The sequence below is a fragment of the Electrophorus electricus genome, chromosome 22, assembly GCF_013358815.1.
Source record: "Electrophorus electricus isolate fEleEle1 chromosome 22, fEleEle1.pri, whole genome shotgun sequence".
Lineage (NCBI taxonomy): Eukaryota > Metazoa > Chordata > Actinopteri > Gymnotiformes > Gymnotidae > Electrophorus > Electrophorus electricus.
Genome location: NC_049556.1, coordinates 10,785,357 through 10,802,061, shown reverse-complemented (window position 1 = coordinate 10,802,061; position 16,705 = coordinate 10,785,357). Strand labels below are relative to the sequence as shown.

Sequence of the window (16,705 nt, the reverse complement as noted above, 5' to 3'; positions counted from 1 at the left end):
CCATGTTTCATGCAACGTATGATTCAATTTGTTTTCCGGTTTGTGCCAAGAAAGGAAATCAGAAAAAGCACTCAGCTATGGTTTGCATCCCAGGGCTGTGCAGTGCGGGCCTACATCAGAATCAGTGCGATATTGATCACTGAGGACTACTTACACTACATTACATTACGTCCGGTTTTAAGAATGTATATTGTTTCAAAGTTGTCTGTGTTTTAAAACCCTTTTCAATCAATTCGGAAACGACCTGCGCATAATTGTTCAATGATAGCAAATCGTTTCATGTTCAAATGATGTCAAAGGGGCAGTGCTAACGGGCCGACCTTTGACCCAGTAAGACATCAGCGTCTTCTGATGTTTTGAGTTAGTCCTGCTTAGCTTTTAGCCGATTAGAAGGATTGACAGGGTGTGTTCCAGTAAGTCAGATCGAACAGAGAGCTTCTTCTAATTGTTACAGATGACTCCTGTTGCGGTGCTAAGTAGTCAGCCAGAGATTGGAGTAGACAGCGCCAACACTACACCGTGGTTTCCCCCTTCCCCCGAGACCTCATTACACCTATACAAAGAGGTCAGTGCACACTAGGCAGAATTCTAGCACATGTACATGTGCAATATGTATTAAGAGCCTTATTATGTAGTTCGATGATTTTTTTAATAGCATTGATCCAAAACATGTATTTATTTATTTTTCAACGATTTTAGCAGTGTGGTGTGTGTGTGTGTTTGTGTACATATCTGTGTGTGCGTGCGTGCATGTTTGTGCACATATTTTTCAGCATGCTTGATTGACTTCGAAGCCTCTAGACAAAGAACACACTCCTGAACTGTAGCCCCTTATGTAAAATAGTTTTACTATTGGCTCTGTGTTGCCGTGGTGACGCCAATGGGCATCGGGCGGCCTGGTCCTGAGTTGGCATCGGTCTCTGCGTCCCTGTTGCGCTCATCTATCTCAGACAGACACATGGCCGCCACCTGGAGCCATACGGAGCGCGCTGTCAGTTTCATTAAGCAGCCCAGACGCTCAGCCACCTCACACGCTCCCTTGTGCATTCGGCAATAGCACTCGAAACCTGGCGCCTGCCTGTAATCACAGTGAAGGTAATTGACGGAGGTGCGACGGAGTCGGAGGGTGGGCGGAGAGAGGGCGGAGCCGCAAAGTTGGCCCAGGGTATCGGATTTATGGGTGTCTTTTTTAAATTTTTTTTTAAATGAATCGATTAATGTATTGATCTTATTAGAATGGATTTCGTTTATGCACAGCAGGTATCTTCTCTGCCTTTTATCGCCGTGTCTCTCAGTGTGGATTTACTTTGTCTGTCAATGACAATTCACACGGGGCCCTCTGATGACCGCAGGGGTCCGGGGGTCCGGGGGGGATTTAAGAGTGTGTAACATCTGCCAAAGGAAGGGTTTGGAATTGGTGCTGTTCCAGATGATTAATCACCTCTTAAACCCTGTATTCACGGTCCTCTTAAACCCTGTATTCACGGTCCTCTTAAACCCTGTATTCACGGTCCTCCTAAACCCTGTATTCACGGTCCTCTTAAACCCTGTATTCATGGTCCTCTTAAACTCACAGTCCTCTTAAACCCTGTATTCATGGTCCTCTTAAACTCACGGTCCTCTTAAACCCTGTATTCACGGTCCTCTTAAACCCTGTATTCATGGTCCTCTTAAACTCACGGTCCTCTTAAACCCTGTATTCACGGTCCTCTTAAACCCTGTATTCACGGTACTCTTAAACCCTGTATTCACGGTCCTCTTAAACCCTATATTCATGGTCTTCTTAAACCCTAGATTCATGGTCCTCTTAAACCCTGTATTCACGGTCCTCTTAAACCCTGTATTCACGGTCCTCTTAAACCCTGTATTCATGGTCCTCTTAAACTCACGGTCCTCTTAAACCCTGTATTCACGGTCCTCTTAAACCCTGTATTCATGGTCCTGTCCTCTTAAACTCACGGTCCTCTTAAACCCTGTATTCACGGTCCTCTTAAACCCTGTATTCATGGTCCTCTTAAACTCACGGTCCTCTTAAACCCTGTATTCACGGTCCTCTTAAACCCTGTATTCACGGTCCTCTTAAACTCACGGTCCTCTTAAACCCTGTATTCATGGTCCTCTTAAACTCACGGTCCTCTTAAACCCTGTATTCACGGTCCTCTTTGTCCGAGAATCCACGGCAGTAATTACTCGATAGCAGTTTGCTTCACTTCACTTCTGCTCCGTTTTTAGTCTAGTCGTCTGAGGCAAGAGATCTGCCTCCAACTACCTGCTGATGTTACTAGTCTTCAAATCCCAGTTTAATCAACCGCTCATGCATTTTATGTTCGAAGAAATTTAAATGAGTCCATGATGGCTGATTATCCATTCTAATAGGATCTGTGATTTTTCTAATTTGCAAGTCTTACAATGAGTTGTTTTGTTTTTTGAGGTGTTGAGGAAGAGATTGTTATCTTCACACCACATTACAGCACAAACCGCATCCTGTTGCTAAGACTATTGTCCAAAATGTGTAGCATAATGGAGCTATCATTGACATGTATGAGAATAATGAAAATACCACCTTAGCTGCCCTGACTACTAAACCCATTTGTGAGAAACAAGAGGCGTGAGAGGACGCGCCCCCAAAGCCTTGAGAACTCGTGTTACTCACACAGATTTTCATGTTCAGTTGCCTAATATACTGTTGTATATTTTACCTGTTACCTATTGGCTTGATAGGTGAACTGTAATGGATCCTTATGAGGTGATGTGTACAGTTCCAGGCAACCAAAGCGTCCACGTGCTTTCATGGCCGCTGATATGAAGGTGACCGTCCTGGAGGCGTTTTCAGTATTCAGCTGCCACCACAGGATGGCACTGTGGTTTTGGCACTGAGTCTTGATGTTTCTCTATCGAACACAGAAAACTTTGATGAAGTGTCTCATTTCCCACAAAAAAGAAACCACCGGAGAGAAAGGGAGAGGGGGAGAGAGGGAGAGAGAGAGATAGATAGAGAGAGAGAGAGACAGAGAGAGAGAGAGAGAGAGGGAGAGAGGGAGAAGGAGAGAGAGAGGGTTGAGCACGAGAGTTCAGCGCAGCCCAAGATGCAGGCGATTTAAGCAAGTGTGGGCTCAAATGAGCCCCAGATGTGATCTTCACAGCCTGTTATCCATGCATGTTAAGGGAGTGGCATGAATGGTAGTGTGTGTGTGTGTATGTGTGTGTACCCCACCTGCCTCAGAGAGAAGCAACGAAGCAAAGCACCCCCTGGAGGCCGCAGAGCATTCTAGCACACCAAGGCCGGTTCCCGTACGCGAGGCTGAACTCGAATCCCGCCATCCATCCGTGTCTTTATTCCTGATGGCGCACGGAGTCGGCAAAAAGGCGGCCAGGCCCCGGCGGAAGCTGAGCTAACGGGGGTGAGAGGGGGGGTGTCCGATCTTTGGCCTGTTAAACAACCATGAGGCATGAGGGGCCAAGGATGTACAGATGAGCTTGTGCCCAACTCTCAGACGCCAGGATGCCCATTGTTCGTCTGCTGTATGCCGAATGTAATCACGTCCCCCACAGTTCGACAGTGCATGGAGCACACTCCCTCTGGAGAAAACAGAGACGAGGCAGGCGGTTCTGTCTCTAACAACCCCCCCCCCCCCCATCTTTAATGCCTAAAAACCCTTCGGAACGTCACGGAACACGCGCGCTAGTCCGTAAGAAGCGTGGTGTTGTGCGAATGACAGAGGTTTTCCGTGGCATGGTGCCTCGGCGTGGTGTCGGAGCACCCTCTCCTTACCGCTGCGGAGCTCTTATCACAACCAGCCTCCCAATCTCAGAAGCCTCGGAAGCAAACGCTCTGGCACACTCACAGGACCAACCTGGCAAAGCTAACAGCCTTGGACGAGGTACTTCAAATATTCCAGGATCTGGCCAGAGCGCCAGTGACTCTGGACCAGAGCAAAGATGAGGGCTGAACCAACACCCAGCGATGCCACAGACACGCTCCAGCATCCTAGTATTTCTGATATTGTTTATTTATCCAACTGGAGAAGGATCTGTGCAGCAGGGCCCAGCGGTAAAATAAGACCAGCCTGAGCCACTAGAAGTGGGCTAGAACTGGGCTTCTGAGTTTTCTGGATCTTTCTGACGTTCCAGTTGATTCTCTGCCTTGCTGTCATTAAGTCTGGAATGAAATGAAATTGTCACATTTAAAGACGAATAATCATTTGCCTCAGTGATAATGACAATTCAAGGTCTCCATAACTACACATTTTCTTCTATTCATGGACAGCCATGGAGGGGACCGAAAGACGTCGGGAACTGTGGAATTACCTGACAAGAGAGATTCCTGTTGGATATTTAAGTTCGCGCAGGCTGTAGGTGGAGTATCGCATCACTGCTTTATTCATTACTTTATATAAATCGGTTGGAATCATAATGGCGTGGGCATCTCATCGCCAGTGTGTCATGCCCGGACAGGGTTAACAGTCACGTTCATCCGGAGATCATCTCATCCCATCTCATCCTTTCTCCTCTTATCAGGAGGGAGATCTTTGATGTATTCCTTGGAGGATCAGGACGTGCGCACGGACGTGCGGGGCGGAGGTGGTCCGTGTGGCAGGCACCAGATGCTGAGGCGACCGTACTTCGGTCCATGTCCTCGCGGCCTGCCCGTGCGGGGAAACGCTCCACTCCACCCTCCCGCCACGCTGTAATTTGTTTAGATGTTGATTTATGAACTAATTGCCTCTAATTGCTGCTTAGCACCACTATTAATCCGTTCTGTCTGGTTCCTGGAGCACATTAGGCTAGATTTGTATAATGAAGTAATTAGTTCAATTACAGAAGAAATAGAAAGTGCAGAGAGAGAGAGAGAGAGGGAGAGAGAGAGAGTGAGAGAGAGAGAGGGAGTGAGAAGGAATGTAAGCCATCCACCGAAATGTGAACCCATAAAGGTATATCACGCTTACACACTCCATTTGCCTGTGCTACACCGCATTAAACACTCGTGTGATTCATGTGATCTGATATAGAGGTTTAAAATGTCTCCGGTAAGACTTGTCTCTTCGTCAGGAGTCTTCCTCACGTGGGCTGTCGAGGTCTGGGGAGCTGGAACTGGTCACGTGGACTGCTGCTATTGTCATAGTTATCAACCCTGTGGATCTCCTCACAGGGGTTACCGGTATACCCGAGGTATGGGGAGCCCGGCTGGAGAACTGTGGTTTAACTCCAAGCGAGGACGGCACACGCGCGACGCCGAAACGGGACGCCCTGCACCACGGGCCATGTCGCGGTGACGCGTGTCCTGAGGAGAAACAGCGCCGTGGCACTCTGGTTCAGCAGGTGCCTAATGCTGATATGTCATTACGAACGCGTGGTAATGGCTAAAGCGTCGCTGTGGGACTCTTTAGAAAGCTGCTCTGTGAACGAGAACTCCCCTGCTCGTATCCCACTAAACCTGTACAAACTCGGCCAAACGTCTTCAGATTTGGAAAAACTTGATTGATTTTTAGAAAATTTGTAGCATTTTGAACTCAGTTTCTTATTTTTATTCAACGTTTCATTGCTAATTACATTTCCATTCAGGATGCTGATTCAGGATCAGTCCAAGCGTTCTAAACACTTCTTGCCTGGAGGATTTATAAGTAAGATGCAACACAATAGCTGTGTTCACGCCTTGGGTCACACGAGCTCAGAGGTCAGAACTGGTGAAACAGAATTGTCTGGTTGCACTGATACAGAATATCTTCTTGCACAACAACAGAACTTCTGATTCACTTTGTGATAAAGTATGAGTGCTCTTAGCACTTGGCAGAGGTAGTCCTGTTTACATTTAATTGTATGCGGATATCAAAAACACATACTGTTTATGCCTGTGGTCAACACCTGGCTGTTTACACCTGGCTGTTCATGCAGTCAAGTGAAATCCGAAACACATGGTAGTGTGAGGTGTAAACAGGCACCACGAAATATAATTGCAACAGAGTTCAAAGAAAGCAAACCATTGTTAATGTCTACCGAATCCAGACAAATTCTAATTTTTGGAAAACGTTTATTGTGCATCCTTAAAATAACAAACTAAGGTTTGCAGCTTCCGACCGGGGGTCTCTCGGTTGCGACGGAACCTTTTCCGCCGAGGAAGCGTTGCGTCGGCGGTGTTGCCGAGACCCGGCCTTGGCACGAGTGTAGAGGAGCGGCGGCTCCCGCCGGTCACGCTGTGAAACATGCGTGGTGACGAGCAGGATGAGCACGCCTACAACAAAAGCTCCACCCACTCCGAGCAGGAGCCCATAGAGCAGAGGCCACGCCCCATCCAGCACGCGGCGCTCATAAGGGGCCACTGGGTGCCTCTTCACCACGAGATCCAAATCGTTCCAGGCCAAGCCTCTCACTGTCAGAGTCAACAACAACACAATTTTATGGTCATGCAAATGAAGGGAAACAATCACAAGGAAAAATACAGTTTGGGCTATTGCTGTAGAGATTATATCATTTCAGTCGTCCATGACCTCTTAGGAGCCTGATTTCTGAGTTAGCCTTTACAGAGCACATATACAAACAGCGGCTTCATTTGAGAGGCTTTACACTGACTGTGTTGTATTCTAACCTAATCTTTAGTAAACTTTGCCAAACGTCAGGATGAAAAGGAAAATTTTAATGCTTGCTGAAGAATTCAAGTGTCTTCAACATTAAAGTGCTCTTTTGAACAAATTACCTTCGCATGAACAAAACATCCAATAAATCTGCATGGCGGTTAATTTCATTCTTTAATTCACACTTATACACCGAAAACACAATTTCTTTGACAGTTATTACAGATCAGCTGGGAACTCTGCTAAGATCTTTTTTTTGCATAGTCGCTAAACTCAGTTGTGAGCAGGGTGCTCCCCCACCGCGCTTGTTTTTGGGACGTTGATGAGCTAATTAAGTAGCAAGTTGGTACAGAATAGCTCACTGGCAATAGGTGCAAAAGACAAGAGAAATATACAGTCACAAATGAGTTCATGACATGAAAGTCAGTTCAATCTCTCATGATGATTACTAGTTTAGTACTAGTACGAGCGACACATTTTTAACAGAAAAGTTGTGCACTGTAGGGACACTTTTATTGTTTCACTGATTTTTTATGTTTTTGACACTTTTTTTAATCAAACGAGGGCTTTAATTATTTTAACAAATCACTCTATCGGCGTTCGTGATTCACGGACGCATCAAGCAAGTCAGATTTTGCAGCCATCTACGAAGACTGGCACAGCCACGAGGACATGAGTCTGCAGAGCCCGCGTCTGCCGATGAGCGTCCTCTCACGTGCGTGTGTGTGCACGCGCTCGTGTACGTTCCATCTCACCTCCGGTAACTGGCAGGCGAGCCACGGCAGCGCTCTGAGGAACGCACTGTAACCGTCCCTGATGCACCTGCGTTTACGTTCCTGTTCCTCACCTTTCCTCGCGGAGCGCTGTGCGGTCTCCGTGTGCCGATCCTCCTCTGGCGGAGATCGGGTCAGGCGGGAGGCCGCGTCATTGACGAATTTGTCGTAGGCGTCTACGTGGCGGTACAGACTCAGCACTTTGTCCTGGTTGATGTTCTTACCCAGCTCTGTGAGGTCAACAACACGGACGAACGAACGCGCTTAGCGCCTCTGCCACAGTCTGGCACTACTGTGCCTGTTACGAAACAAGGAGAAGTATTTGTGTTTTCGCTCCTTGACATAATTAAAGACACTGCAGTGCTCGCGCTCAGAGCTCTGTGCTGCCGCGGCAGACATTTGCCCCGATCATTTATTTTATACTCATACATGCAACCACGGGACTCCTGAAGTACATAAAGAAGTCAAACACATAACAGCGGTGCATACGAACAGGCTGGAAACGGCTGCCAGTGTGCAGCAGGGCCCTTGAATGTGGCAGGAGGGGGTGATTTAACCTGGGGTGCAGCCACACTCACACTACACTTGCACTGCACTCATGCTACACTCACTCTACACTCACACTACACTTGCTCTACACTCACTCTACTCTCACTCTACTCTCACGCTACACCCACGCTACTCTCATGCTACACTTGCTCTGCACTCACTCTACTCTCACGCTACTCTCACGCTACTCTCATGCTACACTCACTCTTCTCACGCTACACTCACTCTACGCTCACACTACACTTGCTCTACACTCACTCTACTCTCACTCTACTCTCACGCTACACTCACGCTACTCTCATGCTACACTTGCTCTACACTCACTCTACTCTCACGCTACTCTCATGCTACACTCCTCACGCTACACTCACTCTACGCTCACACTACACTTGCTCTACACTCACTCTACTCTCACTCTACTCTCACGCTACACTCACGCTACTCTCATGCTACACTTGCTCTACACTCACTCTACTCTCACGCTACTCTCATGCTACACTCACTCCTCACGCTACACTCACTCTACGCTCACACTACACTTGCTCTACTCTCACGCTACACTCACGCTACTCTCATGCTACACTCACTCTACTCTCACTCTACTCTCACTCTACTCTCACGCTACTCTCATGCTACACTCATGCTACACTCACTCTACTCTCACTCTACTTTCGCTCTATTCTCACGCTACACTCACGCTACTCTCATGCTACACTCACTCTACTCTCGCTCTACTCACTCTACTCTCACGCTACACTCTACTCTCACGCTACACTCACTCTTCTCATGCTACACTCACTCTACTCTCACTCTATTCTCACTCTACTCTCGCTCTACTCACTCTACACTCTCTACTCTCATGCTACACTCACTCTACACTCACTCTTCTCATGCTAACCTCACTCTACTCTCACGCTACACTCACTCTTCTCATGCTACACTCACTCTACTCTCACTCTATTCTCACTCTACTCTCGCTCTACTCACTCTACACTCACTCTACTCTCATGCTACACTCACTCTACACTCACTCTTCTCATGCTAACCTCACTCTACTCTTACGCTACACTCACGCCACACTCACTCTACTCTCACTCTACTCATGTTACTCTCACACTACAGCCTCTTGGCAGTCTGGCGATTAAAGCTCGGGGTATTGTTGAACCGAGCATCTCGCATGAGTGTCGCTATCCGCGGAGGAATCACTTCCATTCCCCGCCACGCACGGCTTTGACGGAAGGATATTCCTCGCCTTTTCTATCTTGTCACCACCCCTCCTCCCTTCTTTACATCCATCTTATCCTCTCTTTCTTCCTCATACAGGGGAATGATGAAAGGAACAGATGGAGGATAGTGAATCCGTGTCAGCTCATTTACACCTTCTCATATCCGACGCCACTCGGCTGTGGAGCTGCCCGTGCGCTGGACTGCGTCGGCTGCCAGAAAGTGGCACTGTGTAAAATACGCCGCTGCGGAGGCCTGCCGAAATAACGCGACGCTCTGGCGGATTCCGTAATTCCACTAATCCACGCGGCGTTCATTAATCATTGCGGATAACAAAAGAAAACTTTCCGAGTCTGAAGAAGGGACTACTTTTCCTGTTTGTTTGTTTGCTTGTTTTCTGAAGACAAAGTCACGCCAACATGAGCTGTTGGATGTCAGATTTGGAACTGGTTCATTTGGAACTCATTCATTTGCATTAGTTTTGCAGTATATCATTGTATGTGAGCATCAAAAGACCAGGCATGCACAAATGCGTGACTTGGACAGATGGCATAATATTGGCAGAAGCGTTCACATTTAGAGGTTACGCAAGTAACCGTAACCAGCGATGTTTACACTTTCTTATTAGCTGGAAAATGACCAACGCAGACATGACAGATGTAATACCAAGATTTCTCTGCACCTCTGTGCATAAATGCTGATGGTTTAAATAATAGATCATTATCAGCCAACAGTTGTCCAGTATTTTAACATTTCCAGGAGGTTTAGTGCTAAAAATGATTTCATGCATGTCAAGGTGTGTGCTTACATCTTTCTTGTGAAAGTGAAGAGTTGGCACTCTGTGTGCACATTGACAGTGCAGGGCTGATAAGAGGCCATGCCTAAAACTTTCACTCTGTGATCATGAAACAGGTCAATACTTTATATAGTACGACAGCAATCTACCTGACGATGAATTCAATTGAAATTCATTCACAATTATGCTTCACCTACAATTTTTAAAGTAAACTGTACTGTACTCCACTACACATCTGAACCCTACTGAATGTATATTGTGTATGTGTGTATTGAATATACTATAAGCTGATCAACTCATCTGTTAAAGTGTTCCACTGTCTGTCTGTGTGTGTGTGTGTGTGTGTGTGTGTGTGAGTGCCTGACCTATGGCAATGTCAGTCCTTCCGATCTGTTGCAGAGCGCGAGACAGTCTGTCATAGTGCGTCTCCGCTCTATGAGCCTGAAGCCAGTCTGTCAGAGCTGGATGACAGTGGGTCTCCTTATCTGACCCCACCCCCCCAACACACACACACACACACACACACACACACACACTATGATTCTCTAGCTAATCCCAGACCAGCTGAACACATTAAGCGCTGGCAGTAAGAAGAGCTAATCTTCACATGGCTCTCTCTCACACAATTAAGCAATTTCCTCCTGCCTGTTGCCTTAATGTGACTGGGTCATTGACAAAATTACACTGTGGAATGTTTCTGATTAAGGAACCAAAGACTTTCACTGGTAGTGACCTGAGCCAGTACACTCTGATGTCCTTCCAAAAATTTGCACATGCATGAAATTAAACGCTCAGGTGAGCCCGACTCTGAGAGCCTGACGCGGCTCCTCGTCGAACACTAGACGCAGTTTTATCTTGAGCCACCTGAGCGTATGTTCTGGTCCGTCCAGGCAGAGTAGAATTGCGGTACCTAAGCTCCTTCGTGTGCGAGGTGGCAACCCCAGCTGGTTGTTCTCTGCAGACAAGCGATCGAGCTGTTTGAAGACGTTCTCCTCGGGGCGGGAGATGGTCAGGAGGAGCACCTCACACTCATGCACCGTCAGCAGCTCTACCAGCCGCTGTAGCTGGTGTACCCCCACGTCCTCAGACACTGGAGGTGGAGAAAGGTGGCAGTGAGATGTAGCTGCATGCACCATGGGCCTTGGGGCTCTGGCGCGGACAGAACTATGTCATAGCGTGTGTGTGTGTGTGTGTGTTTCTTGACAGTGCTTTTATGGAAAACAACATCATATTCATAATAACAGCATGAACATTAATCCTTGAAAATGCAATGATTGGATCACAACAACCAGACATCACCCGACAGGCCTTGCTGGTTACGTTGTGAAATGACGCTGTCTTGCAGCTACTGCACTGTTTTAATATTTTAGCATCACAGTAGTTATTTAATAAAAAAATTATTTAGTGACAATGAAAAATTCTTTTCACCTTGTGCTTATTTTTTACCATCATCTACATTCAGACTGTCAAGAGATTTGTTTCAGGGTGTGTACTGTTCACTGTACCATGGGATGAATATTCTAATAGCCTAATAGTTACCATACGTATATGAAAGGCCATATATTTAGAAATAGCAGATTAGAGTTAAAAATGCCATCTAAAGATTCTGATACAGGCCCTTCAGGGAAATCCAGCAGCAATCAAACTAGCTGCATGTCAGCTCTCATGTCAGCCTAACACGAACAGGAAAAAGCTCTGGTGAAAGACTTGGAGGGAGGTTAAGCTCCGTGAGGACACCACGAGGGCTTAACACCCCCGAGCTTGCCGGTAACAGTAGAGGCACGTGCAGACACGCGTCTTCCACCGCGTTCAGCACGCAACATCTGCGTTTGCACGGCTGGTTAGGCAGGTGCTCCCTGCTGGCTAACGCTGTCAGTCTGATAGACGTTTTTTTCTTACATTATCAGACAGCACTGTCAGGCTCTAAAATTAGGATGTACCCAGTCTGTCATATGAAATACATGACTTTGCCAAAAACACGTCAAAGTTTCCTAGCACACCAATTCTCTCGGAAAAGCACGACTCTTTAGACCTTGTGTTCAGCACAAGATTTCTCATGCCACCTAAGAAAAGATTACACCTCTCTGCTGAGGTGAGGCAGTTGGTCAGAGTAGGGTTGGCTGGACAGATGTCTGATCTGAGGCTGGGCAGCCCAGGCTTTCTGCTTCCTGTCACCTATTGGTCATCCTCGTGTGAGCTGGCAGTTGCTTTGCATGTATCGATATTATTTTAGCGTGTCACATGCATGTCAAAAACAAATTCTTTGCATTTGATCGGTTTAACAGATCGCTGTTGTACCTGAACACACATGGTCTCAGAAAGTCCACGCTCTATATGCTAGTCTGTTTGTATCGGTGTTAAAAGACCAAAATTAAAAACGACTTCTGTTCTCTGGTCTGAATATCCTTTCCTAAATACTGCAAGTTGTTATACTCTGGGAGAATGAATCAAACAGGAGCCTTTTTGTGTGGCTTAAAATCAGGGCTTTTAGCGTCGATGAGACTGCACCAGTGTCTTAAGCATTCTCAGCTCAGGCACCGTACGTGAGAACCGGATCTGACCTCTTACACTGCTTTACTCCTAACCGAGCCAACGGCAGCATGTGAAAACAGGCTACGGCGATAATGAAACGTTTGCTCATTCCGTCACCTGCTCCGTTACGTCAGACGCCCAAAGTTGTTGTTGTTTAAAAAAAAAAAAAAAACACCAAGGTTCACGTCCTTGCTACGTAGAGCTCCGTGGTGCAGACGCCAAGCAAAGTTTTGAGAAATGGGGGTTTTTCTTTGTAAGTGCGCCGAGTGAACACCACGCACACCGTTTAACTAGGCTCTCTTTATACGGTCGTTATGACAACTGTTGCCACTTGTGACTAAAACTGATGCCATCCTCTGGAAACGTCGGAACAGCTGTGAGCGCACCGCGACAGACAGATGGGAGTTATCGGGTACGGGACGAGAAAGACGCGCCGCTCCCTTCCCTCACCGCCCAAATCATTTTCCCAGCGTCAATATCCCACGTCAAGCGCGACTCCCACGTCCCGCTTCCGTTCGCTAAGCCCGCCCCGTCCTGCCAAAGCTGTCGTGGCGTCTTACAGCTGTGCGGAGCCGGTATGTCTCACCTGCGTCGGCGCAGAGGCCGGGCCGAGCGAGCAGCAGGAGGCAGAGGAGGACGCGAAGGCCTGACATTAAAGTGGAGAAGGGCTGGCCTCGGAGCACACCGCCGTGCGCCCCGCGGCGGGTCCGGGCGGGTTGGGCACCGTGCGCCCCGCGGCGGGTCCGGGCGGGTTGCATTGGTCGAGTAGCCGCAGTGGCCTGGAACTCGGCGCGAGACAGCATTCTCGCGATGCCGGTGATTTAGCACAGGAGCTCTATTACATCGCTGTTCGGACATACACCAGAAAGAAAGTTGTTGTTGTTCTTTTACTTTCAACATTTTGTAATAGTATGATATAATAATTTCCATCTTCCTCTATTGCTTTCTGAACTATATTGTTCCTTTTTTTTTCTTTTTTTTTTGTAATAAATATTTCCACAATGACAGAATTATTTGGACTGCCTTCCAGACGTATTTGTGCATACTGGAGAATCACTAGTGATGCACGTGTAACAAAGACCCGGTTTTCATTACAGTCATACTTCCACCACGAGTCCAAAATATGATTTTTCTCATAGAACTAAAAACCCACAACGTGCGTGCCAACTCAAAGCAGAAAGAGAAGTGTACCAACACCGCTGGTGTGATATATTGAAAAACAGAAAATCCATTTCAGAGCGGAATATGCCTCACTGGTACCCTTGTCCACATGTGGTGTATTGTTGTGGTCATATTTTCAGCTCTGGAACAGATGCTCTTTGTGTAGCGGTTCCTCTGGCCGTGGTGTGATGATGTCATGGTCAGGAGAGTTTCTTTGTCCCTCCGAAATCCGGCCACCAGCAGAAATCTGAGCAAAAAAAATAAAAATAAAAAATCTACTGCTTTGCATTTGTTTTTCTTTCTGTTTTTCATTTTTGGAGAACAATTGACCGTGCTGTCCACACGGGGAATCAATTGAGCGAAGCTAAACAAACCTCCCACCGTTCTCACCTCTGCCTTCTCCTCGCACTAATGCGGACGTTATTGAACTCTAAAGCTCTCTGGAGGCCCGGGGGTTTTTTTTGTTGAAAATCCACTGCTTTTGACTTTGAAAATGTTTTTTTTTTTTTTTTTTTCTGCTGCATTAGAACGGAGGGCGGAATGCGCTCCTGAGCTGTGGCAGACCTCAGACCCACACGGGCACGCGTGCGGGGCCGAATACGGGTTAAGACCAACGTGGGGTGCGGTAGATACAAAAATGAGAGTAAGATGATTGCGGTGAAAGTGAGACCGTTACATACTGTACAATGAACAGACACATGCAAACACAATGACGTACATGCACATGGGCAGAATCACGGTCGTTGTAAAGGAGTTTATTAGTGTGGCTGTGGAGCAAAAACAGAAACAGTATTGCATAAATACGTCTGGAAGGCAGTCCGAGGCGTAACACTTTTAGTTCAGTGGAAGAACTTTATCTGGAAGTAAGTGTGTGTGTGTGTGTGTGTGTGTGTGTGAGAGAGAGTGTGAGTGTGTGTGTGTGTGTGTGTGTGTGTGTGAGTGTGTGTGTGTGTGTGTGTGCATGCGCGCGCGACCCGTCTGTGCTTCTCTATAACAGCAAATGGAAAAAAAAGACCAGTCTGGCATTTGGGACCAGGGCCGGGGGTTAGGGGACCCAAGCAAAAGGAAATTGCTTTACATGGATGTTTAGAAGTGATGGACTTAAGGCGTGTCTGCACTGTGATAGAGGCCACAGGGTGCAGGGGGGGGGCACACACTCTCACTGTTTGCCATGCGCCGGCGCAGACTCGCTAATGGACTCGCCCAGTGGCCGCCAGAACTCAGCAGACAAAGGGATGGCGTAGGCTGTAACAGGGGAGGTGTTGAGAGGACGGTGAGAACGCGAGACTCGGCCTCTACCGCAGAAACTGTGGAGCCCTTTCTCCTGCGGGGCGGCGATGAAATCGGCCGGACTTGCAGCTAAATGCCCTCATTCTTCTCCGCCGGCCTGTCCCGTACTGGATGGGCGCCTTCCGTGGGCGTGACGTGACCATCCCGTGTCTCCTACACTTCACACCACTGAAATCTGATTGGTTAGAGACACAGACTCCGGTGGAATGAAGGATAGAGTCCACAGACTGTCCTGTAACGGCATCTCGAGAAGGTTCGGCTCGTTCCGTGGGGGAGGGGAGGCCTGTGAAAACAAAAACAGAACCGGTGAGCGTCCAGGACGCGGCGCGCTCTCCTGTTCAGGGATGTGACCGCCTGTCCTGACGAGTTTGGGCAGCAGCCGCGCTGGTCGACGTGGGAGCGAGTGGAGTGGAGAATGTACTGTGTAACATGGCCTCTCCCTACAGCAAGCCCAGGCCTGCCGTGCGCGCCATGCCTCTGGGCCACGGAGGCGTCAGTGTCTGAACACTAGCAGCAGTACAAAGGTTTGCGGCCCCGCTAAAGCGTAACTCAACACCTCTGCCTCACTACTGCCACATTAACACACACACGCACGAACCAGCTCGAGCACACACACAAAACAGCTGCATGAACCCTGAAAGATGCATTTCGCCATGCTTTTGATGGTATTAATCTGACCCCCCTTCATGTCACACAAATGTGTTTTTTTATAAATTTGTCTGACATTCACATTAATTAATTGTTGCCACAGTAGTTCGTCTTAAATAACCTTTTGAGAAATTGATCATCTGACTTTGGAACTGTGCTTAAACGAACCATAATCACTAACTGTGTTGGTCAGTCGAATGTGGTTCCAGAAACCCTCCCAAACAATACCCATTACCATTCACACACTCAACACACTCTGCAGATGTATGCACCTTGGAAAAGATTCGACACTCACCTCATGTGCCGTGTTAGATCCACACTTACGACAGACACAATTCAACTACAGAGACATTCGGTCAAACACATCTAGTCCCCCGCCCCCAAAAAAAGGCAACAAACCTTCGTAAAAAGTAAGACGAGGCTGGGTACAGCATTCCCCATGTCCCGCTGTGAGCTGCTGCACGCACCTCTCTCTGCTGTCTGCCTTTATTTGCCTACCTGACTCAGGTATTGCTGTTTTGCTTCTAAGCTCGGACCAATAGGAAGCAGCGATGCAAGGTAAACCGCTCCCCTCGCCGTCCTAAAGGGCAGCCACACCCAGGGCTCCGTGCTGCTGTATCCAGGGTCTACGTGGGGCAGAGCACCTCTGTCGCACGTCAAACTGCAAAACCGAACACGTTCACACAAACGGAGGGTTTTGAGTTTGACATGACTTGTACAGTGCAAGTGTTTATTGACTCACCTACTGCTTCACAACCATTTGATATGTGAATCCAGGTGCTTGTGCTTATGTTTCTAGGCGTTTGGCTTGTCCACGATGTGTAGTAATTTGCCAGTGAATAAAGAATACGGGTCTATGCATAATGCATGTGAGAGCCATTCAGATGATGAATACCGAATGTTTGCCAAGACCAAACACCTACACATCTTCTTTTCCTCAGTTTCCATCAGCATTTCATCCGAAATCAGTCGCGTTTATTGCTTTGTCAGATTCTGAATCTGCCATTTCTTATGTTCACTCATTTGGAGTGGTTTTTTTTTTTTTTTTTTGGCAGCAGATTCCTCCCTGCATTGGAACATGAAAAAGTCTGCAATGCTGCGACTGCAGATAAAAACGGAGCCATTTCACTTAGGGCTCAAGTCTGAACAGGCGCGGCGTAACC

The 16,705-nt window shown here is 47.6% G+C and overlaps 1 protein-coding gene across 1 annotated transcript; it reads right to left on the bottom strand.

The window, feature by feature from the left end:
• Positions 1-849: 849 nt before the first annotated feature.
• Positions 850-13,246, bottom strand: LOC118240663. Its single transcript, XM_035521752.1, has 5 exons — positions 13,030-13,246; positions 10,822-11,001; positions 7,417-7,572; positions 6,076-6,367; positions 850-1,078 (listed from the first exon to the last, which is right to left on the bottom strand). The coding sequence occupies exons 1-5, from the start codon at positions 13,244-13,246 to the stop codon at positions 850-852; spliced, it is 1,074 nt and encodes a 357-aa protein (XP_035377645.1).
• Between the last annotated feature and the right edge of the window lie 3,459 nt (positions 13,247-16,705).